Source organism: Entelurus aequoreus, linkage group LG21, assembly GCF_033978785.1.
Source record: "Entelurus aequoreus isolate RoL-2023_Sb linkage group LG21, RoL_Eaeq_v1.1, whole genome shotgun sequence".
Taxonomy (NCBI): Eukaryota; Metazoa; Chordata; class Actinopteri; order Syngnathiformes; family Syngnathidae; genus Entelurus; species Entelurus aequoreus.
In genome coordinates this window covers 23,939,669-23,965,763 of record NC_084751.1, presented here as the reverse complement: position 1 = coordinate 23,965,763, position 26,095 = coordinate 23,939,669, and the positions used below count along the sequence as shown (strand labels likewise).

At 40.7% G+C, this 26,095-nt stretch overlaps 1 protein-coding gene across 1 annotated transcript in view; it reads left to right on the top strand.

Moving 5' to 3' along the window:
* Nucleotides 1-587: 587 nt before the first annotated feature.
* Nucleotides 588-26,095, top strand: part of LOC133638522 (guanine nucleotide-binding protein G(q) subunit alpha-like) — a 42,888-nt gene continuing 17,380 nt past the window's right edge. Inside the window, exons 1-3 of the mRNA XM_062031215.1 lie at nt 588-899; nt 980-1,191; nt 7,229-7,413. Of these exons, the coding sequence (XP_061887199.1) occupies nt 1,011-1,191; nt 7,229-7,413 (366 nt within the window). The 5' untranslated portion in view covers nt 588-899; nt 980-1,010. The remainder of the gene's footprint in view (nt 900-979; nt 1,192-7,228; nt 7,414-26,095) is intronic.

Here is a 26,095-nt window from a genome sequence, read left to right as displayed (position 1 = left end):
TTGGCATGGCCTTATTATAACCCTAACCCTCTAACCCTGGCCCTAAACCCTCTAACCCTAACCAAATAACTCTAAATTAAGTCTTTGTTACTTAAAATATGTTCCCCATACTAAAGTGTTACCAAAAACATATAACTTTGTCTTGAATCTGAAAAAAATCTACATTTTATTTTTCACTAAAGGGTTCGGTGAATGCGCATATGAAACTGGTGGGGTCCGGTACCTCCAACAAGGTTAAGAACCACTGCTCTAATGTGCAACCTAAATCAACAATGATTAGAGCCGCACATATGAATTTAAGTTTAAAAAAAAAAAAGAAGGAAAAAAACCTCCAAAAGTATCTATCTATCTGGTGTATACTTCACCGCACGCCACTGCTATGCAGAATGTTGACCAAAGAAACCGCCATTGCGTCAGGTGGTATGAATACCACAAGGAAGTGTTTCAAATGTAGAAAAAAAAAACATAATATGAGTATTTTAAGTATTACAGGCCCATTTTTCGTGTGTGTGTGTGTGTGTGTGTGTGTGTGTGGCGCATGTTTATGCGTTTATCCATGCATGGCTGCCTGCTTGTTACCGGAAATGAGTTAATGTAATGAAGAAGAACTCACACTGCTTCCCATCAGAGAGCTGCCCCTCCGTCACATGCTGCCTCTCCAGCACGCCACCGGGGACACTTTCAAGACACTAAAACCAACCTCTGGATATTGTTTTTCCCCCCTCTCTTTGAGGAGCGGCAACTATTTCTTTGTTTCCTTTTTTTTTTTTTTATTTAATGGCGCCATGAAGTAAAACTCCGCCATATTCATCAAATCCACCACACCCGTCAACAATAGCGCGAATCAGTAAAAACTTTCGAATTAACTCGATTTTCAACGACAAACAACGGCGAAGAAGGTAAAAAAAACAACTTTGTTTAAATGATTTACGCAGTGCTTCTCGGTGAATGTAAAAATATATATATATTTTTAAAAAAGCGCTGGGGATCTGGAAGACTTCACCGGCATCATGTTTGTGTCCCTGCCCAGGGAGGTGACTCCTCAGCCGGGCACGATGACCCTGATGGCGGCGGGGGCTTGTTGCCTCAGCCCGGAGGCCAAAGAGGCTCGCAGGATCAACGACGAGATCGAGAGGCAGCTCCGCCGCGACAAGAGGGACTCCCGACGGGAATACAAGCTCCTTTTACTCGGTAATGAAAAAGCACAGTTAAAATTGTTTAAAAAAAATAAGAAGTTTTCATAATTATTTAGCTGCTTCTAAATGTTTATTAAGTTAATTTTGCGTGTTTTGGTTGCACTACAATGACTACGATTGCATAATAGCAGTCTATAAATGTGATGCATGACATACGAAACCCAACATTAACATTGTTCTCGCCAGCCTTCAAAATAAAAGCTTCCATGGTTCCTTACATCAGTGTTTTCAACCGTTTTTGAGCCAAGGCACATTTTTTGCGTTGAAAATATCCAGAGGCACACCACCAGCAGAAATCATTTAAAAAAACAAAACTCAGTTGACTAAAAAGTCGTTGTCGCAATTGTTGGATATGACTTTAAACTATAACCAACTATGTATCAATATAGGTCTTGTCTCAAAGTAGGTCTACTGTCACGACTAGAGATGTCCGATAGTGGCTTTTTTTGCCAATATCCGACATTGTCCAACTCTTAATTACCGATTCCGATATCAACCGATACCGATATATACAGTCGTAGAATTAACACATTATTATGCCTAATTTTGTTGTGATGCCCCGCTGGATGCATTAAAAAATGTAACAAGGTTTTCCAAAATAAATCAACTCAAGTTATGGAAAAAAATGCCAACATGGCACTGCTATATTTATTATTGAAGTCACAAAGTGCATTATTTTTTTTTACATGCCTCAAAACAGCAGCTTGGAATTTGGGACATGCCCTCCCTGAGAGAGCATGAGGAGGTTGGGGTGGGGGGTGGGGGTAGCGGGGGGTGTATATTGTAGCGTCCCGGAAGAGTTAGTGCTGCAAGGGTTTCTGGGAATTTGTTCTGTTGTGTTTATGTTGTGTTACGGTGCGGATGTTCTCCCGAAATGTGTTTGTCATTCTTGTTTGGTGTGGGTTCACAGTGTGGCGCATATTTGTAACAGTGTTAAAGTTGTATATACGGCCACCCTCAGTGTGACCTGTATGGCTGTTGACCAAGTATGGATTGCATTCACTTGTGTGTGTGAAAAGCCGTAGATATTATGTGATTGAGCCGGCACGCAAAGGCAGTGCCTTTAAGGTTTATTGGCGCTCTGTACTTCTCCCTACGTCCGTGTGGCGTTTTAAAAAGTCATAAATTGTACTTTTTGAAACTGATACCGATAATTTCCGAAGCGATACCGATAATTTCCGATATTACATTTTAAAGCATTTATCGGCCGATAATATCGGCAGCTCGATATTATCGGACATCTCTAGTCACGACCTGTCACATCAAGCCATTTTTTGCTGTTTTCCTGTGTGTAGTGTAGGGATGTCCCGATCCAGGTTTTTGCACTTCCGATCCGATACCGATGTTATTTTTGCACTTCTGATCCGATACCGATACTGGCCGATACTTGCCTTATCCGAGCATGTATTAAAATTTAAAGTTATTTAGCCTACTTAGTTGTCAGATTCATGTTGAAAAGGGTTTTAGTACTCTTGATAACAACTAGCCAGCTGAATTAGGTGAGTTTGAATAATACACAATGGAGATGTTGATGTGCGGAGTTTCAAACACTCTTCATTTTCTAGCAGGGGACATTTCAAACGATGCTACATATTAGCAGTAATGCTACTTTTTATAGCAACGCTTTTGCCCCACACTTGACAAATTACGGTTGTCTGTTCGACATATTCCCACTTGAAGCCAAACCACCGCCAGACAATGGACCCCCTGCTGTTTTTCTTGGGAATTAATTAATTATTCCTTCATTATTACCGCTCACACGGCTACGCTAGCATCACAGCTAACGTTAGCCATGCTGTTACCTCTCTGCTGGGAGAGTGCGTATACGTATGTGACGTATGACGTGACGTGTGTAAGAAGGTGCGCTTGCTGTGTATGAGAAGCAGACACAAGAAGGAGTGGAAAGAGCCTGTCGTGTAATGCCAGCAGCTAAAGGCAACTGCGTGAGGACGTATACTCGACTGTGTTGAAGGTGTGCTGGAAAATGCGGAACGAAAATTAGGGAGCAGCAGAAAAGTGGAATGTATTATTTAAATCTGTGCGTTGGAAAACACGGACCGGAGTTTTAAAAAAAAACTGGATCTGGATCTGCATTTTTCCATGCCTTGCCGATACGCATTTTTTGGCAAATATCGGCGGCCGATCCGATCCAAATATCTGATCGGGACATCCCTAGTGTAGTGTTTTAGTTCTTGTCTCGCGCTCTTATTTTGGTGGCTTTTTCTCTTTTTTTGGTATTTTCCTGTTGCAGTTTCATGTCTTCCTTTTGAGCGATATTTCCCGCATCTACTTTGTTTTAGCAATCAAGAATATTTCAGTTGTTTTTATCCTTCTTCGTGGGGACATTGTTGACTGTCATGTCATGTTCGGATGTACATTGTGGATGCCGTCTTTGCTCCACAGTAAGTCTTTGCTGTCGTCCAGCATTCTGTTTTTTTTTTTACTTTGTAGCCAGTTCAGTTTTAGTTTTGTTCTGCATAGCCTTCCCTAAGCTTCAATGCCTTTTCTTAGGGGCACTCACCTTTTGTTTATTTTTGGTTTAAGCATTAGATACCTTTTTACCTGCTTTTTAATGATCTCTATGACAGCACTCTAGTGTTTTTGACAGTCTGCCGCAAAAATGTGTGTCTCTCACAAGTTTTTTTGAACTGAACTTGCAGGTCACCAGTTGACGAGCAAAAATTATTAAAAAGAAAGGACCTAAAATGGAACCTTGAGGAACACCACTAGTATAACTAAAAAAACAAAGGACTACTGACTGTATCTGAAGTAAACAAGCTGTAGCTACACCTTATTTTCATAAATCGCATTACGATAAAATGTACCAGCATCCTCTACAGTGGACATTTGATTTTTGTATATTTATTTAATCAGAGTTACAGAAACACTGTTCTTTTTATGGACTTGCTGCAAAGAAGCTAGCCAAAGATCATCTCTATGACAGCACTCAAGTGTTTTTGAGAGTTCAATTGAATGCACTACAAAGACAAGATATTTGATGTTCAAACTCATAAACTTAATTTTTTCTTTTGCAAATAATAATTAGCTTAGAATTTCATGGCTGCAATACGTGCCAAAGTAGTTGGGAAATGGCATGTTCACCACTGTGTTACATGGCCTTTCCTTTTAACAACACTCAGTATACGTGTGGTAACTGAGGAGACTTATTTTTTAAGCTTCTCAGGTGGAATTCTTTCCCATTCTTGCTTGATGTACAGCTTAAGTTGTTCAACAGTCCGGGGGTCTCTGTTGTGGTATTTTAGGCTTCATAATACGCCATACATTTTCAATGGGAGACAGGTCTGGACTACAGGCAGGCCAGTCTAGTACCCGCACTCTTTTACTATGAAGCCACGTTGATGTAACACGTGGCTTGGCATTGTCTTGCTGAAATAAGCAGGGGCGTCCATGGTAACGTTGCTTGGATGGCAACATATGTTGCTCCAAAACCTGTATGTACCTTTCAGCATTAATGGCACCTTCACAGATGTATAAGTTACCCATGTCTTGGGCACTAATACACCTCCATACCATCACAGATGCTGGCTTTTTAACTTTGCGCCTATAACAATCCGGATGGTTCTTTTCCTCTTTGGTCCGGAGGACACGACGTCCACAGTTTCCAAAAACAATTTGAAATGTGGACTCGTCAGACCACAGAACACTTTTCCACTTTGTATCAGTCCATCTTAGATGAGCTCAGGCCCAGCGAAGCCGACAGCGTTTCTGGGTGTTGTTGATAAACGGTTTTCGCCTTGCATAGGAGAGTTTTAACTTGCACTTACAGATGTAGCGACCAACTGTAGTTTATCAGTTTGAACATCAAATATGTTGTCTTTGTAGCATATTCAACTGAATATGGGTTGAAAATGATTTGCAAATCATTGTATTCCGTTTATATTTACATCTAACACAATTTCCCAACTCATATGGAAACGGGGTTTGTAAAATAGAACCGTGATTAACACCACTAGTATAACTAAATAACAAAGGACTACTGACTGTATCTGAAGTAAACAAGCTATAGCTACACCTTAGTTACATACATCGCATTACGATAAAATGTTTCACTGCCAAAAAGGGGTGCCTTGAGGAACACCGTTATGTAAATCCCAAGTTATTACCCCAGTGTTCTGTGTTTGCCAGCAAGGTTATAATGTCAATGCAAGTATCTGCCAATGTGTTTACAGTGGTCCAAGTCCCTCTATACAACGAAGCACTCTTGTGTTTTTAGGAGTTTGCTGCAAAAATGTTCTGTCTCACATGTTTTGAACTGAACTCGGGTATGGTGTCATTCCTGGGCCGGATTTGGCCGGGCAGCCCTGCACTATATCATAACGCTACCCAGCTCTATTAAAATGTCCTGTACGATAATGTTCCGTTTTAAAATCATCCCAGTAGTATACATCTAAAATTGGCATGATCAAATAGTCATAAAGCATTATAGTGCAGACCAAATGGTCGTCGCACAATGTTGTTGTTATAATATATGTGCTTGTTGAAAACGTGAGTGTTTCCAAATGGCTTGCTGGAGTGATGAGGACAAAAAGGTCTCCACTGGTGGGCTCGCTGGAGCGTACCAGATTTTGGTACATATTTGGAACAGAGAAAGATGTGAAGGGTACCAAAACAACAAATTTTTACCTCATATGAAACCCTTCTTTTTATTTTGAGTTACAAACATAGTCAGATTGTGTTTAAAGGTAAAGCTTGCTGAATGTTGTGCCGTGTGCCAAAATAGTGTCCTTGTACTTTTTTGGAACCTATTGTACCTAAAGGGAGCATATCCCGAAATCAGAAGAGAGGTGTTATTAGTTGGCTGTCAAGGTTGCTGATCCGTATTACGTTTGGAACGCTTGCTTCTGTTCCACCCTGGTATGGTATCTAAACTAGTATACTTCCATAACAGTGGTCCTCCTGCACAGTCCAGCAATGCACAGTGCTAGCCAATGAGCTAAAAAGCATCAGGCTGTTATAGTTTTGGCACCTTTTATTCCATGCCACTTTTTAGTCACTTTGGTTGGGTACCAACTGTAGGGGTACGTTATTTAAATTGGAGAGCTCCTTCATCTCAGAGCAAAGGTACCAAAATACAAAACCCAAAACCAGTGAAGTTGGCACGTTAAGTAAATTGTAAATAAACACAGAATACAATGATTTGCAAATCATTTTCAACTTATATACAATTGAATTCTACTTTGCATCAGTCCATCTCTGATGAGCTCGGACCCAACGAAGCTGGCTGCGTTTCTGGGTGTTGTTGATAAATGGCTTTCGCTTTGCATAGTAGAGATTTAACTTGCACTTATAGATGTAGCGACCAACTGTATTTACTGACTGATTATCGGAAGTGTTCCTGAGCCCATGTGGTGATATCCTTTACACACCGATGTCGCTTTTTGATGCAGTACCGCCTGAGGGATCGAAGGTTACGGGCATTGTCGCTTACATGCAGTGATTTATCGAGATTCTCTGAACCTTGAAATCCCTAAATTACTTGCAATAGCTCGTTGAGAAATGTTGTTCTTAAACTGTTGGACACTTTTCTCACGCATTTGTTCACAAAGTGGTGACCCTCGCCCCATCCTTGTTTGTGAATGACTGAGCATTTCATGGAAGCTGCTTTTATACCCAATCATGGCACCCACCTGTTCCCAATTAGCTTGTTCACCTGTGGGATGTCCCAAATAAGTGTTTGGTGAGCATTCCCCAACTTTCTCAGTCTTTTTTGCCACTTGTGCCAGCTTTTTTGAAACATGTTGCAGGCATCAAATTCCAAATTAGCTAATATTTGCAAAAATAACATTTACCAGTTCAAATGTTAAGTATCTTGTCTTTGCAGTCTATTCAATTGAATATAGGTTGAATAAGATTTGCAAATCTTTGTATTTTGTTTTTACTTACGATTTACACAACGTGCCAACTTCACTGGTTTCGGGTTTTGTAGTTGCTCCATGCCATATTTTTGGAACCTAGAGGAGGCAGCTTCTCATCCAATATATGTATTGATGGTTGTATGTGTGCGTCTTTAGGGACAGGCGAGAGCGGGAAAAGCACCTTTATTAAACAGATGAGGATCATCCATGGCCGCGGATACTCAGACGAGGACAAGAGGCCGTTCACGAGGCTGGTCTACCAGAACATCTTCACCGCCATGCAGGCCATGATCCAGGCCATGAAGATTCTGCGGATCCCATACAAGTATGAACACAACAAGGTACACGTTGCTCTTTTATTGTCGTTTACAAGGCTGAGTACTGGAGGAGCTCCACAGTTTATACTTGACAGTTTACACTTACAGTGTGTAAGTGTGTTGTCGCAGTCCAGTACTTCGGTAATTTGCAGCCATGTTTAGTTTTGCAATCCTGCTGCCAGACATTTTTGTCCACATTTACAGAGCAGGCTGTCCTGTGCAAAGTTTACGCTGTTGGAGAACATAGGAGTATTGGGGCCACACTGAAAGTAAGCATAAAGTAGGGATATTATGAAAATAAAGGGGTCTTTTGACTGCCTCAAACTATTGTCTCGCCCTAGGGACCTGCCATGTACTAAGACGGTCACATCGTTAATATTTTTTCAAAACGTGACAAAAGAGACAATTTTAGTGAATGTACCATACATTCCAAACTATGAGTCGCTACTTTTTTCCTAAGCTTTTAACCCTGTGGCATGTAAAAAACAATGCAGCTAATTTACGGATTTTTCTGTGCTGCCAGCCATAATGTATTAAATTCAACAAATAGTTTTCAACAGACACTAAAAAGGTGTGTTATGGTTTGTGCTGTGGCTCCATCGTTTGGACGAGTTTGCTTACTGCAAGTGCTGCGGGTCTGAAGTAATTTCTACTGTTTAGTGCTTTCAACCGGAAGAACAAGTGCCGTTCCGTCTTCCAGTCGTCATGGCATTCTACTTGCATGGATTCTTCATTCATTACTCCAAAAAACTTTAGTAAGTTTTACTATATAACTAAAACCATTCACACTTACGAAATAGTCCCATGTGTGATGACTGTTGGAAAGTTGTCATGCATATTTGTACATGATACCGTGGCTGCGCCCAGGAATCCTTTTTTGTTTGGAGTTTGAACTCACAACCTACTGATCTCAGGGCGGACACTCCAACCACAAGGCCAATGAGTAGGTGGCTAATTTGCTAACTTTAGTTTATGCAGTGTCATTTCAATATACTAGTTTTTGATCATATACAAAAAAAAAAAATGTGTGCCTGCGTGCGCGCGCAGTATATATACAGGGCTCGAATTTAACCACAGCAACCACGACCGCCCTGTCATTTGCTGTAATGCCCTAAAAAATTTACCAACATCTGCAGCAAGAACATGCCATGACCGCCTATGACTTTTTACTTGTTAATGGGCTAGGGCAGGGGTCGGCAACCTTTGCCACTCAAAGAGCCATTTTGACCTGTTTCACAAATTAAAGAAAACAATGGGAGCCACAAAACTCTTTTGAAAATTAAAATGAAATAACACTGCATAGAAAGCTTTTTTTTGCTTTGTGCTATGTATATTCAAGGGGTCTCAGACACGCGGCCAGTGAGACGTTATTTTGCAGCCCGTGAGACATTATTTTGCGGCCCGCACCTTAATATGAAAATTTAATGTTAGTGCGGCCCGCGAGCTTTATATGAATGGCCCTTGAAAGCGGCATACTTGCCAACCTTCCCGATTCTTCCGGGAGATTTCCGTAATTCAGGGCTACCAGCCTTTCGAATGTCTGCTAATTTTCACCCAAACAACATTAGTAAGGGCGTGCCGCGATGGCACTGCCATTGGCGCCCTCTACAGCCTGTACCAACAGCGTGCCAGCCCGGTTACATGTTGTATGCAGCCTCTGCCTGCACACGTAAGAGACTGCAAGGCATACTTGCTCAATAGCCATACAGGTTACACTGAGGGTGGCGATATAAACAACTTTAACACTCTTACTAATATGCGCCACAATGTGAACCCACACCAAACAAGAATGACAAACACATTTTAGGAGAACATCTGCACCGTAACACAACATAAACACAACAGAACAAATACCCAGAATCCCATGTATCCCTAACTCTTCCGGGCTACATTGTACACCCTCGCTACCACCAACCCCTCCCCCCCCCTCCGTGCGTCGTTGAGGTGGGCGGGGTTTGGTGGTAGCGGGGATGTATAATTTAGCCCGGAAGAGTTAGGGATGCATGGGATTCTGGGTATTTGTTCTGTTGTGTTTATGTTGTGTTACGGTGCGGATGTTCTCCCAAAATGTGTTTGTCATTTTTGTTTGGTGTGGGTTCACATTGTGGCGCATATTAGTAAGAGTGTTAAAGTTGTTTAAATCGCCACCCTCAGTGTAACCTGTATGGCTGTTGACCAAGTATGCGTTGCAGTCACTTACGTGTGTAGGCAGAAACCCCATACAACATGTGACTGGGCCGCCACGCAGTTAGTATGGTGAAAAAAGCTGTCGCGACGACAGGATGGAAAGGACGCTAAGGGCAGCAATCACACCCTCACTATTGTTGTCCTGGTGAAAATTGGAGAATGGTTACCCCGGGAGATTTTCGGGAGAGGCACCCGGAAAAATCGGGGGGGGGCCGGCAAGTAAGCAGCTGAGCCGCATCAGAGTGATCAAAGAGCCGTATGCGGCTTCAGAGCCGCGGGTTGCCGACCCCTGGGCTAGGGATGTAACAATAAAAGGTATAATGATAATTTGCGATAAAATTCCCGACGGTTAGTAATACGTCTAATTTTTTGATTACCGAAACCCGTCATTTATTAATGCATTTTAGGCAACAGGAAGTCAGGCGCATGCGCACTAGTGTCGTTTGGCTTGATAATCATGGCGGACAAGCTATGCGGACTTTGCTCGGGAGAGTTCCCCTCGGAGTAAACGGAGCCAAGTGCTTGGTTTAACGTCATTTTCCCTTGCTTCCCACTGTGCGTTTAAGAGCGCACTGCTGTGTTTAGATGGAGACAGTTGTGGACAACATTGGAGACAGACGCACTTGTCCCCATACTAAAAGTATACAGTGAAGGAGAAAAACTATTTGAATGTTGCTTTAATTTCCTCAATACAGCGTCCATCAGTTGCTGTCACAGAGTTAATGAGGTGAGGAAACATGCAGCAGGCGATGTGTCGTGAACGTTGTCAGGACTTGTTTATAAAGTCTTTAGTTTGTTCACTGGGATGTTCTCTCCTTTTTTAACTGCAAACTGTATCAGTGTTCAAATAACATCGATACTAGCTAAAATGTTTTGTCATCTAAATCAAACTGAACGAAGGCTTTGAAGATTGTGTAATCGATATGAGAGGTGTCACTTTGTATTTATTTTTGTTGGCCAAACTGTTGTACTGAACTAAAAGGAGAACAAAGCTTGTTTAATAGACTTCATCTTCATTAGCCAAACGGCTTTGTGTTGTATTTTAATATCAAAAAGTAAACACAAAGTTATTTTTACATTACTTGTGTTTTTTTCATGTCACAAAGGTATTACTTCAAAAAACATTCATGTGACACAGCATCTTGTTAATGTTTTATTGTGTATAGTTAATTCCTATACAACATATTTATGCTCAAACTCTTAAGGGATCTGTCCCTATACATCATCTACATGTAAAAATAAATGTACATAACTTAAAAACATAAAAAAATAATAAAAAAATACCTCCCTCTTTGAAAATGTAAATATAGAGATAAAAGCATCATGAAATGACAAAAAGCTGACAAATTTATATTAATAATGAATAAAAAATATATGTATATACATGTGTGTGTGTGTATGTATATATATATATACAGTATATATTAGGGCTGCAACTAACAACTAATTTGATAATCGATTAATAATCGGATAAAAGAGACAAACTACATTTCTATCCTTTCCAGTATTTTATTGAAAAAAAACCCCAGCATACTGGCACCATACTGGCATTGTTTCTCAGCTGTTTGTAAATGTTGCAGTTTATAAATAAAGGTTTATTAAAAAAAAAAAGAAGAAGCAGCCTCTGCGCATGCGCTTAGCACAGATCCAACGAATCGATGAATAAATTAATCGCCAACTATTTTTATAATCGATTTAATCGATTAGTTGTTGCAGCCCTAATATACTGTATATATATATATAAATATATATATATATTTTTATATATACAGTATATAGCAAAAGAGGACATGTCCGGTGAAACCGATCGCTGCTAGCATGCTAGCAGCTAGGATAGACTGACCATACGTCCTCTTTTCACCGGACATGTCCTCTTTTGCGTGTATTAACAATGTACGTTCAGGGTTAAGAAGGGGTTAAAAACAAAACAAATTGTGCGCGCAGCATCATTCGTGAGGGAGGGGCAGAGACAGAGCGAGCGAGAGAGTTATGATAAACGCGCACGCGTCGCCAGGCTCTTCTTTTTATCGATAGATTTATCAGATTTAATTTTTCATTATCTATAGCAGAGGTGTCAAAAGTGTGCCCCGGAGGCCATTTGCGGCCCACAGCTAATGTTTTAAAAGCCCACGGCACATTCTAAAAACACTATTAAAATAAACAAAAACATAACAAAAATGAAATAAAAAAGCTTAAAGGTTAAATGTAATTTAGAAAAAGTTGCAACGTCGACTAATGAAACAAAGCTGTTTTTTTTTCTTTCAAATCAATGTTATTATGAATTATTGACATATCCAAGGTTCCGATTACTTCACATCAAATATTCCACTAAAAAATATATTTTTGGTGGAAGATTTTGCAAATTTGGTAAATAACCCAAACATTTATATTTTGTTGTTTTCTTACTGTACCGAAAATGAACCGAACCGTGACCTCTAAACCGAGGTACGTACCGAACCGAAATGTTTGTGTACCGTTACACCCCTAATCATCAGCAATAATTTGTGGGACGATATATAGTCCAGCAAAATGTGTTATTGGCCCAGGATTATATAATGCTTTCATTCAAAATGTACAATGATAACTCTTTGTCATTTCTCCATAATATTAAACGCTGACCCATGTGAAATTCCGACTTAATTCTTATAAAATTTTGACATTGAGCATGTTATATTATGCTTTATTTTTGTGAATATAACATAATTCTTGTTAAATGACTACTTCATTCTCATAATCACGTGACTCCTGTAGCATTACTATTACTTTTATTACAATCAATTATCTTTGTAACCCTGAGGTCCCTGCTGTGCCGCACACATGTACACACGCAAGAGAGAAACTAGAATCTGTCCCATGCATCTTATTCATCACACAAATTAGCTCACCCGCACAAATGCGTTGTGCAAGTTTCAGGTAAAGAAGAGAGGCCTTGGAGATAAGCTCAGTCAGTGAGGGAGGTGTGTGTGTGTGCATGTGTGTGCGTGCGTGTTGTGTGCGTGTGTGTGCGCGTGTGTGTGTGTGTGTGTGTGTGTTGTGATATAACTGTCATTGCCTTTGGGAAGCATTAACCAAGTCTGAGTCAGCGTTGCTGTTTTCTTTTAACGTGTTAGGTGACTTTTGATGAGAACTCACAATGGAATCACTGTTGTTGTTTTTTTTTTTAACTGAGGGTGCAAATATTAGTGTAGAGGTCAGAAGGCCAACCGGATAAGTTACTGAGAAGTTCCAAACTATTATGAATGAGTAATTCATAAATTGCTCGGGCGGTGCTACAGTATTCAGCAAAAACACATTCATGCAACAGAAAACGCAATTGACACACATTTTTTTACGCTTTCTTTTAAGTTTGTGAATAACTATGTCCAATGGCGATGACGTCATTGTCTAATTTGCATAATTGACTGAGTTTTTATTGCCGTTCTAGGAGAGAGAAAAAGTGGGGGAATAAAAACAATCTGGAAAGGTCTGAATTAGGGTTGTAAATTATATACATTCGTCGGACGTTAGAGCTTTTAATACTATCGTAATATTGTGATAATGCATGTTGATGACACATTTTAGCTGTGTCTCGCAAATTTGACAGTGCCAATTAAACAAACTCGTCCTTAACGCATAACGTAGCATTCTAGCTAGCGGCTAATGGCCCTCCACAGTGCAGAAATCCGCTTCTAGGTCGGCGGTCCTCGCCTCCATGGCGGAAAGTGTTTTTTTTTTCATCACTAGTAAACAAGGAATAGCTAAACATGCTACACAAACACACTATAGGATAAGCTAAACACAAGCTAGAGTTCTTGAATGTAAACAAGGGTGAGTGGATCAATACAAATTCCAACAGTAACGTTTAGGGTTGCACGATTTTGGCCAAAATAATAATCACGATTATTTTTATCAATATGGAAATCACGACCATTAATCACGATTATTTACTATGTTAGGTAAAAAAAAAATGTATTTCACATTGAATTTTAAACAAACAGTATGTGAACTTTCATTTCAAAATGAAACTTGAAAAAAAAATCATCAGTTAAAAAATAAAATCTACAAAAGACAGAAATATGCAATTGCAGAGTGCAATCGTAAAGTACAAACAAGTGAAAAATTAAGATTACCGGTACGCACAAAAGGCACAGACTGCAAGGAACACACAATACTGCTCACAGTATATAGGACATGTCTTTGCCAAATAAAACGTTATTACATCCAGGTGGATGAATATGGGGTCTCACGGTGCACGGTTGATCTTACGGTAGTCTCATACTTGCCAACCTTGAGACCTCCGAATTCGGTAGATGGGGGGGGCTAGGTTAAGAGGGGAGGAGTATATTTACAGCTAGAATTAACCAAAAGTATTTCATATATATATATATACATACAAGAAATACTTGACTTTCAGTGAATTCTGGCTATATATATATATATAATTATTTCATTATATATGTATATAAATAAAAGAAATACTTGAATTTCAGTGTTCATTTATTTACACATATACACACACATAACACTCATCTACTCATTGTTATACTTGAAAGTGCAATGCTTTGCAGCCAGAAGCACAGCTTGCTGCTTACTAAAAAACAACAACAACACTTACCTTTCACTATTTGAGTAGCCTTTGTTCTGCCATTTGCGTACTGGCGAACGATCTCTGAATCCGGGAACATATCCTTCACGGATTTGTTGAAGACATCCGCAAATGAGAAGGGGATGTTGCTTCCAGCTATCAGCATAGCCATCTTTGTCTCGGCATAAGTTACACCCTCGGGACTCCATTTAGCGAGGTGGCCCATAATACTGGGCTGAGCTGCGCTGCCGCCACCTTGTGCTTCGCTGACCGTTCATGAGTGAGTATATCCGTTCGGCCACCGTGTTCAATGGAGAATTCTGTTCTACAAAATTTACAGGCAGCATACCCCTTCCCCTTCGAACTGTCCTGGATAAACTGAAATTTTTGTTTCCATTCGTTTTGGAACTTACAAGCGTATTTCTTCATCTTACTCGTCGTCGGTGTCGCCATGGCTGTATCTTCCTCGTTCTTCTGCTTCGTCTCCTTGTTGTGTGCGCAGTTCTGCACTCTCTAAAAGCCGTAGATGTTATAACGTGATTGGGCAGGCACGCTGTTTATATCGTGGGAAAGCGGACGTGAAAACAGGCTGTCGACACGTCATTCAGGTCCGCATGAAGCTGGAGGGGGCGTGGCCTCCAGCTCCGGCTGGAAATCGGGAGATTTTCGGGAGAATATTTGTCCCGGGAGGTTTTCGGGATAGGCGCTGAAATTCGTGAGTCTCCCGGAAAATTCGGGAGGGTTGGCAAGTATGGGTAGTCTGTACTTTGGGCACCCTCGCTTTTGTAGCTGTTCGTCGGGGATTTGCCCCGGTGGCGGGCGGCCCGCTCTGTTAGCAACCGTCACTCTATTTGGATTATTAGCTTCATGTCGCAGGCAAACGCGGTTGAGGAAAGAAGATAAGTGTTTTTAAAGCTTAACCTGTCTCTGCAACTCGATAATTTGTTTAAATGTGCACACCAACGCAGCTTTGCCGTGCAACTTTTTGTGGCGTTTGTTGGTTTAGACGCGTGGGAGCATTTCCGGGTTTGGGGGAACGAGCGGGAGGATGTCTAGAGCAGTGTTTTTCAACCTTTTTTGAGCCAAGGCGCACTTTTTTCATTGGAAAAAATCCGGAGGCACACCACCATCAGAAATCATTAAAAAATGAAACTCAGTAGACAATAAAAAGTTGTTGTCGCAATTGTTGGATATGAATTAAACCATAACCAACCATTCATCAATATATCTCTTGTCTCAAATTAGGTCTACTGTCACAACCTGTCACATCACGCCGTGACTTATTTTGAGTTTTTTGGAGGTTTTCCCGTGCGTAATGTTTTAGTTCTTGTCTTGCGCTCCTATTTTAGTAGCTTTTCCTGTTTTGTTGGTATTTTCCTGTTGCAGTTTCATGTCTTTGAGCGCTATTCCCCACACCTGCTTTGTTTTAGCAATTAAGAATATTTAAGTTGTTGCTATCTTTTTTTGTGTGGACATTGTTGATTGTCATGTCATGTACGGATGTACTTTGTGGACGCCGTCTCTACTCCACACACTCTAAGTCTTTGCTGTCGTCGAGCATTCTGTTTTTGTTTTCCTTGTAGCCAGTTCACTTTTAGTTTCGTTCTACATAGCCATCCCTAAGCTTCAATGCCTTTTCTTAGGGGCACTCACATTTTGTTTATTTTTGGTTTAAGCATTAGATACCTTTTTACCTGCACATTGCCTCCCGCTGTCGCCTGCATATAGTGATCACGACAAACCATCGTCGTATCACACGACCTGTTTCAGACATCTGCAAAGCAATTAGCTACCAGCTGCCACCTACTGATATTGAGGAGAATAACATGGTTACTCTGCCGAGCTCTAGACAGCACCTAACACTCAACAACGGTGGATTATAATTACTGGTTTGCAAAAAATACTTGTAACTAAAATAGGTGAAACTACATAATCTCCCACGGCACACCAGACTGTATGTAACTGCACAGTATTGTGCCGCAGCACAGTGGTTGAAAAACACTGATCTAGAGAACGGTGAGGCGTGCGGGCGTGCAGGCGTGTTCCGGGGTTAAAATGCATACCTGTTGGCCCCCGTGTGGGTCATGGGGAGGGGAGGGCACCAATGTAATCATGTATTTATTTTTCCCAATATTTTCGGGAGCTACAGGCGACCAGATGATCAACTGTGACTGACAATCACCCTCCGTTCTCATTCACTCTTACTCACTCTTACATGAGTTTCCCAACTTTGCTATCTTTCGGTCGCCCCCTGGTGGTTGGCTGATTGTTGGTTGTGAAAGTGCTTGAATTGACATGTAGCGGAGCCTGCTTTTTAAATGTTAATATCACCGCTGACCACTATGAAAGTATTATTGTAGCAAAATCATTTGCAAATGTGTATCTCAATCTGTGCGTGTGTAATCCAATTCACGTGCATATGTGTCTGCATGTCAATTGAAGTGTGTGTAATCAGATCCGCATACGTGTGTTTTAGATCTGCGTACGTGTGTTTTAAGTTGTCTGTTCCTAATCAGACTTTTGCAACGCTGCCGCCGTGTACGATTTGGGCGAGTGCATCCAGGTTCGGGAGCGTGTAATACAGCGTGTGCGCGCGCATTCAGAAGTGCATATGTGTAATACTATCTGCGCATGCGTATCTATGATCTGTGAGAAGCAGGAACCCTCTATTGGCAGTCTTTTTTACACGTGACTTTGCAACACTTCTGCTATGTATTGATTTGAACGAATGTATCCAGAGTAGAGCTGCAGCTATCGGACATTTTAGTAATCGAGCTATCGAATATCCAGATCAATTAATTGAGTAATCGAATAAATCATATTTTTGCTTAATTAAGGTTTAATTATACATGTTACGATGTGCCCTCAATTATTGCGTTTGGCCATATTGTCTTTTATTTCCTAAACGCCTGTTTTCATTTTTGAAGGCTGACACGCACAGCTAAAATGCGTCCGTGGTTGATTGTGCCAATTTGAGTGTGCTAATAAAAAACAGGTGCGCTCACAGCCCTATGTGCTGTGTGGTATGAACGCATAAACAAAGTTCTTGTCTCTCGTACGTTTTTGAGGATTATTATACAGTGCCGTTTAAACGTTGGTTTCTCCACGCAAATCCGCTGAGCTGTTTTCAACCTGCCAACATTACATAAACAATATAAAAAGACAAACTACTTAATGACAACAACAGTTTTTTAAATTTTAAGAATGCAATACAGTTCACTGCATTCATTGCATGCAAAATAGTAATCAATGTTCATTTTGCCATTATAACATGTTTGAGATGAAAACAAATACATATAAAATTAGTTCAAAATTAATATTCGCTGAGAAAGTAAAAATAAAAATATATTCTTAGTATTAAAAATAAAACAATAAGAACAGTTTTCATTATATCAAACATAAAAAGTGGATCGGGTAGTTCCTTTTAATACTGCATTTGAAATGTGCAACTTCATATTCAGAACCAATATGGCTGACAGGAACTTGGCACACAGTCCTACCACTGTGAACAAGGACTTGGAACTCTTACATTCTACAGAGACTATAGTGGGTACAAGTGCAAGCTATTTAAGTAGCATGTGGTTGCATGACCTGAATAACCCGAATAACTTTGCATGACTACTTTCGCGGGGTTACTTATGAAAGGCTAATTGAACACAACAGCTCGGATAACATTGTTAGTTTTCAACACCTTTTGGCGGCATTTGATGACTTCACGGGAATGAGAGAACACATCCTGGTTATAATGAATAACATTTATTTTACTAACACAACTTTTGCGTTTGCATGTGATAATAGATGACTTACCTCGCCTCCGGACGTCCCTCAAATCGGATGCTTTCTCGACAGGTGCTACAGCATCGAACTTGTGCTATTATGGTATGCGAGATCCACTTTGCAATGTTTGCATACTAGTGCGTTTTCCTTCGATATTAGTGTGAAGTGTTCCCACACCTTAGACAACTTTTGTCGCTTCTTAATTCCCTCGTTTTGCTATGGCTCTTGTTCACTGCTTTCTGCGGCGTCTGTCATTGCGAGTTATGTGGGCGAAAAAGTTTTCTAAACTCAAACGTATTTAAAAGTGTAGTGCAGGGGGCGTATGATCTGTGACGTAAACACGCTGTGTAATACCTAAACAGTCCGTGCGAAACGTGAGCTTCGACTACTGTTTACTAAACGAGGCTAAATGCCGTAAAAACATTAACGACGCCTCGAGGCAGCAAAAATTCCTCAAATATATTTTGTAATGGAATTACTCGAGTCACTCGAGGAATCGTTTCAGCTCTAATCCAGAGCATGTGAGCATGTAATACAGCGTGCACACTGCATACAGCATGTTGCTGGGCGATATGGCCGAAAACTATATCACGATATATGTTTTTTATGTTGATCGATATTGATAATTATTGATACTTTATTATTATTATACTTTACTATTATTATTATTATTATTATTATTATTATTATTATTATTATTATTGATACTTTTTATGACATACCGTATTTCCTTGAATAGCCGCAGGGGCGCTAATTAATTTAAAACCTCTTCTCACTCCTGCGGTTACCAAAACCATGCGGAATGAGCAAGCATGCTCTAATTATTTTAAAACCTCTTCTCACTCCGGCGCATACCTTATCATGAAAAGCACATTTAATAAAAAAAAACGTTATTATGATCTTACCTTTACTTGTAAATGGGTCCATGTGCAGCTGCTTCTGATCAAAGGCAGTCTTTCTCATCTTTCTTCAATTTTAAAAGTCTCTGGAGATATTCCTTTAATTATTACCTCCTGCTTCGATTGAAAGTCCAGTTTAGAAAACGGTTTTATTTTAGATATGTAATCCTCCATGGTAAAAGTGCAAGCAAACAATTGCTGCATGCTTGCTGCTTGTTGTCTTCTTCTGCAGTACCTGTCTCCTGCAGTACTGGTAGTCGCAAGAAGGATCACTAGCGCCCTCTACCACCAGGAGGCGGGAGTCATTTAATGACTCATATTTGACCCGGCGGAAGTGCCAAGCATGCGCTAATTATTTTGCGAAACGAGTTTGACCCGGCTGTAATTCTAGGCAGGCGAATACTATATTCCCGGCGCCAATTCAAGGAAATACGGTATTTAAGCCTACCAATGAATACTGTAATACGATTTCCAACTTACCAAGGGTGCTATTTTATCGGTGGAGAAGGTGTCTGGTAGCCAGGTAGGATGAGAACGGCTAATTCAATAATTAAAGTAGATTTGAAGGTAGTTGCAGATTTGAGACACTAGACGGTAGTAATGTATAAGCTATTGAACACTAGACAGACGAGTTTGAGAAGCTACTCATCAAACGGACACATTGAAAGTGTCAGGATGTTACCACATGTCAGCAGTAAAACCAACAAAACTAAAGACAAGTTTCTGTTATCGAGTTGATATATCAAGATATCACAGTTTCTTTTCTCACTCCATGCAGTGAATCCACAACAAGACAGAAAGACAGCGCAACAACACTAGTGTTATGAGAGTAGCGTAAGTGTGTTTGCGCTCCTTTAAGAATGGCAGTGTGTACTGTTGGGTAAGTGACGTCAGTTGGGCATGCACATGCAGCAGTAGTGGCAACTGGCGAATGTGTCCGGTTGTGTCCTGCAGAAATAAGAATAAAGCGACTGAATTGTCACAAGTCGACGGCCTCGTCATTCTGACCCGAATGCGGAGCTTAGCAGACCCATTGTCGGGTAAAGAGACTTAGACTTAGACTTCCTTTTTATTGTCATTCAAATTTGAACTTTACAGTACAGATAAGAACGAAATTTCGTTACATCAGCTCATGGTAGTGCAGAATAAAAAAGCAATAAGGTGCATATATAAATAAATAAATAGGTTACTGTTCAGATAAATATATTGCACTTTTTCATATGCATCCACGTTTATGGATGTATGTTATATTGTCTTTTTTATTCCAACGAGTTAATCCATTTTGGGGGGAGTTGAGGGGATAATTATGATGCGTTCAAGAGTCTTACGGCCTGAGGGAAGAAGCTGTTACAGAACCTGGAGGTTCTGCTTCTGAGGCTGTGGAACCTCTTTCTAGAGTCCAGCAGTGAAAACAGTCCTTGGTGGGGGTGGGAGGAGTCTTTGCAGATTTTCTGAGCCCTGGTCATGCAGCGGCTTTTTGCGATCTCCTGGATAGGAGGAAGAGGAGTCCTGATGATCTTTTCCGCCGTCCTCACCACTCTCTGGAGAGACTTCCAGTCTGAGGCATTGCAGGCTCCAGTCCAGACAGAGATGCAGTTGGTCAGCAGGCTCTCTATAGTGCCTTTGTAGAATGTGGTGAGAATGGGGGGAGGGAGCTCTTTTCATCCGACGCAAAAAGTGCATGCGCTGCTGAGCTCTTTTTACAAGAGCTCCGGTGTGTAGGGACCAGGTCATATTGTCAGTTATCTGCACCCCCAGGAACTTGGTGCTGCTTACCATCTCCACCGCTGTGCCGTTAAAAAAGAGTGGAGCGTGGCTGTACTGGTGCTTCCTGAAGTCAACAATGATTTCCTTGGTCTTGTCGACATTCAGGACCAGGTTGTTGGTTCTGCACCAGTCAACTAGATGTTTCACCTCCTCCCTGTAGTCCATGTCGTTGTCACGGATGAGGCCCACTACTGTTGTGTCGTCCGCATACTTCACAATGTGGTTAGTAGTGGACCTGGCGCAACAGTTATGGGTCATCAACGTGAACAGCAGCGGACTCAGGACGCAGTCCTGGGGGGGAGCCGGTGCTCAGGGAGATGGCACTGGAGGTGTTGTTGCCCACTCTCACAGACTGGGGTCTGTCTGTGAGGAAGTCAAGCAGCCAGTTGCATAGGGGGGTACTGAATTCAAGGGGGGCCAGTTTGCTCACCAAGTGCTGTGGGATAATGGTGTTGAATGCTGAGCTGAAGTCCAGAAACAACATCCGCACGTGTGTGTCCTTTCCTTCCAGATGTTCTAAGCTCAGGTGGAGTGCAGAGGAGATGGCGTCCTCTGTGGAGCGGTTAGGGCGATAAGCAAACTGGTATGGGTCGAATGTGGGGGGAAGTCAGGAGACAATATATTCCTTTACCAGCCTCTCGAAGCACTTCATTATGATGGGGGTGAGTGCAACGGGGCGTTAATCATTGAGGGAGGAGATTGTGGATTTTTTAGGCACTGGAATGATTGTGGCCGTCTTAAAACATGTGAAGTGAAGGTTGTTACCCCTGACGAAAACATTGGTCCTGGAGGGAATGTTTCTTCTGCACCCCTTGACTACGGTCTGGGACTGTGAGCCGAACAGCAGGAAAGGTGTAACACTTGGTAGCTGATACTGTTACGTGATTGGCTGTTAGCGTACCCCTCCATTTGCTTAGTTTCCTGTTTCCTGTTTGCTGGGTTCCCAAAGCATGAGTGACTTCATGAAACAAATCTTGCTTCATAATTTCTGGTTTCTTCCGACCAAAAAATCTAAATATATATCAAAAATTTTATCAAACGCATTTTATATTGATATCGAGTACGTGTCTATCGCGATTTATATTGAGATTGTATTGTCGGCCCAGCTGTAGCGTGTAATACAATCGGGTTGTTTGATCTGAGGTGTGCCTACATTTAATCAACCACGTAAGACACGCATGAATTTAAACCAATCAGAAACAACATACAGCTGAGGTGTGTGAAAGAAAGACGCCAAGACCCGCCTTACGTTGTTTCTCCATCCATCCATTTTCTACCGCTTGTCCCTTTTTGGGGTCGCGGGGGTCGCTGGAGCCTATCTCAGCTGCATTCAGGCGGAAGGCGGGGTACACCCTGGACAAGTCGCCACCTCATCACAGGGCCAACACAGATAGACAGACAACATTCACACTCACATTCCCACACTAGGGACCATTTAGTGTTGCCAATCAACCTATCTCCAGGTACATGTCTTTGGAGGTGGGAGGAAGCCGGAGTACCCGGAGGGAACCGACACAGTCACGGGGAGAACATGCAAACTCCACACAGAAAGATCCCGAGCCCGGGATTGAACCCAGGACTACTCAGGACTTTCGTATTGTGAGGCAGATGCACTAACCCCTCTTCCACCGTGCTGCCACTTATGTTGTTTCTGATTGGTTTAAATTGCGTAGTGTCTTCCGTCGTTTGTAAATGTAGGCACAGTGGATTGATGGCTTGGTCTGGGATTGGTTATTACGATCATTTAGAGTTATTCGAACGATGGCAGGCTGCGAAAACCAAAGTTTATTATAATGAAAAAAATATAGAGTAGTGAATGGGGAATGTAGGCCTGGGAAATTACAAGTATGGCGTGTTGGGCAAGAAAGGGTTAAATTGCATAACTGTCACGCTCAAAGCGTGAAGCTTGGCAGCTCTGAGCAAGTTTGAGCATGGTCCATTGTTGTTGACTTAAATATAGAATAACATGATCAGTGGCTGCATAAATTTCAAAAACGCATCACGACGTCTGCTTTTTTTTTTCTTCATCACTGGTTACTCACCGCAGACTTCATGAGAGCCAACAAACATATTAAAACATCACAATGAATGGGAGAAAGTGGAAATAGTGTCAAAGTGCTTTGAGTACCTAGATGGTAGAAAAGCGCCATAAAAGTATAACCCATTTACTATGTCTGCTGTCATTAGGATGCCGACTGCTCGGTTATTCATATATTCCTATTTTAGATGAATAATGACCATAATCCTCACAAAGACACAGGGTGAGGGCAATGGGAGGACCACGCGTATTTCGTGTCGTTCTCGCCATTTCCGGTCTCTAAATGGCTGTCAAAATGTACCAACATGTCGGAATACCTACTCAGACTTCTTTTGTATGGGTGAGATGCATGATTTATGATCTAGAATAAGAGAAAGCAGCAGACCACTCGATGATGTAAAAATAGGAACCATTAATAGTTTGTCTGCGTTAGCGCTTATATTAACAATATCACTTATACTTCGTTAATATTGAAGTCACGAAATGTAAATAGAATATAGTTGGCGGTTTTCGGAACGGTTATTTATTGGATTTTATAATAGAGGACGCTTATTTACAAATTAGAATGCATTAAAAAAATCCTTCTGTGGTCATGTCTTTCATGATTGTAAACGACAAGCAAAATCTAAAAAAAAGTGCAGTTCCCCTTTGAATCTAAGGAATATAAATGGATATATCGATTAATGGTTACACCTCTAGTTGATACTACAGTAGTTCAATTGTTACTGTATCATTTATCATCAAAAAGTATTTTGTCATTTTTGTTGATAACCAGCTATTGACAGTAAATTAGCAAGTGAATTAAATTAAATAAAATGATAAATAATACAATATGTTCTTACATGTCAGCAGTGAAATTAGGAAGCTTTGTAAGCCATTATAAAATGATTCTTTTATCATTACATATCGTATAATATATTATGATAAATATCATTACAGGGTTTTCCCTCGACTGCCAAGATACCTGTGATGGTGGGGTCATGGTTATGAGCGTCGTTACATGACGCCATCTAGTATTTTGCTATATTTTTCTTTAAAAAGGCTAAACAAATGTATTCATTCATATAAAAACAAATCTATTAGTATTAACATATTTTGTATCGTTTTGCAATATTTTCAGTTGTTTCTGTTTTTTGTACAATGTACTTTTTCATGTGTTTCGAGACTTTTAATGACTTTTTTATTAAAAACAACTAGCAACAAATCTAGCAACGTTCTTCTGGTGTTGTTATACAATGTACTTGTGTTTATAGACTCTAATTCTGTCCTTCAATGTCACCGACAACAGAGGCGAGCTGCAGCAAGCATCACGTCACACTTGCTTGGCGCTGTTGCTCTAGTTGGACTTTCTCTCCTTTAAAGCCGCCACTGTCCTCTTTACATTTGCACATTTTGTAGATGGCTGTGCACGGGTATATCTGCAATAAATGAAAATAATGTCCATATTGCAGACATCCTGATAACGCTCCAGACAATGGCGTGCATTTTGTTTACATACGGTTTTGGCAGCACGGTTTTTCGGTAATCAAAGTCTTTTTTCCGTGGTCGGGTTTTCGGTACATCACTTATCAAGTGCAAACAATAGGCTATATTTCTTAATTCATACTGTAACTACCTCCTCAGTGTTTCCCACACATTCATTTATTTGTGGGGGCCTGCCACGAAAGAATTAAGGCAGCCACAAATAGATTTTTTTTTAAATTTTTAATTTTTTTTTGGTCCTGTCCAGCTTCTCAGGCAAATCATATAGTTGATGTAGATGCCCATATCGGCTGTTCAGATTTACTTCAAGATTTTTGGAGCTCTTTGTTCAGTGGATCAGATGTTTGATGAAGCTTTGTGTCTATCTACCACCACTACTGTTTTCTGTTTATTTGTTACTGACCGTGGCAGGACACCTCTGCCTCTGTTTCACTTTATGTTGCTGGTAAATGATATGGTTGTAGTAGTAGGCTAAAGTTAAATTATTTAGTATGCACTAATTAAAGGGGCAGAGCTTTAAGAGACATTTTAGCTTTCATATTTTATAAGATATATTTTTTGTAAGAACCACAATTGATAAATATATTTCAGTGAATAACTTATTGTTCAAATCTGTATCTAAATATGTACATAAAGTGTTGTAATTATATTGTAAAATGGATGGATGGACGGATGGACGTTTAATACAAAACTGTTATTATTAATTAGTAAGTATACATTTTTTGAGCCTTTTTAGAGAAAATCATATCACTGTAGTCAATTATGCAAATTGCTCGATGATGTCATGGTGACCACGCCCATAGCCACGCCCCCACCGCCACAGGTATCTTGGCAGTTTATAGGAAACACTGCTCCTGGTGTTAATGTTTTATGTCTGTGTGGTTTGAATTTGATGTCAGTGTTTCACATGTTTGCAAACACACATCTATGCCTGAAAGGTGATTAGCGGAGAATGAAGAAGTGTTGTGTGTCCGCGGAAGCACGGAGACCAAAGTGTTTGCACGGGAGGTTAAACGTGTTGGAATTGTACCGTTTGTCATAAGAATGGTAATAAAAGTTAAAAATAGTGTCAGACTTTGATTTCTTCTGGTGGCTATATTATATTACTTTCAATTGTTTTCAAGTTTAAAAAAAACGTATTTCCAAGGTGTGGCGGTATTGAAAATGCCAGGTGCGGTGCGCCACATACAATTTCTTGAAGGGGAAGCCCTGGCCATATGGATTTTAGGCCATATAAGCCATTCCTGGTCTGAAAAGTTGCTTAATATAGCATCAGAGCCGCTGAATTGGCAACAGTGATCTCCCCTGCCATGTCTTTTTATTCTCTGGCTGACCAGGTACCTACGAGGCGCGTTAGGAGGGGGTTTGTTGTTTAGTCATTATAGAATAACTATCCAGTTGTTACCATTCTCGTCTAATTGCTTGTTAGGTTTTTCGACACTAACCAAACAAGATTCAGCAAAACAAATTAAGAGTAAATTTACGCTAATGCATCAAATCCTTTGCATGTTGTGTGCAATAAAGACCATCTTGTCATTTTGGGTTAAACAAATTATTAACCAGTACTTACCACAACAGCATTAAAGATGTTAATTTTTTTGTGTTAAAACTGGACTTTCTGTGCTGACAGCCACCAGAACAAGACTTTCCAGCAAAATGGCGGGTAAAAAGACGCATATCAAACTGTTATTTGTACATTTCGATACCCCGCTGGATGCTATGTTTTTTGTGCGATATTAAATGGCGTCCACCTGTCCTATGAATGTGAACGATAACATAGTGGCGCATGTAGTGCACACCCATTGAAATATTTGCTGCCAGGCAGTGAGGCACGTTAAGGAGGCGAGGGGAAAGATTCCAGGAAGACATCCGTTTTCCAAGCCAGAGGAGATTATCTCAATAATTTTACCCGGAACTCTGCAGCCTCTGCACTTAGTTTGGTTCCTAAATGCATTTGAAAGGAAACGCTCGATGCACTCGAGTAACAATTAG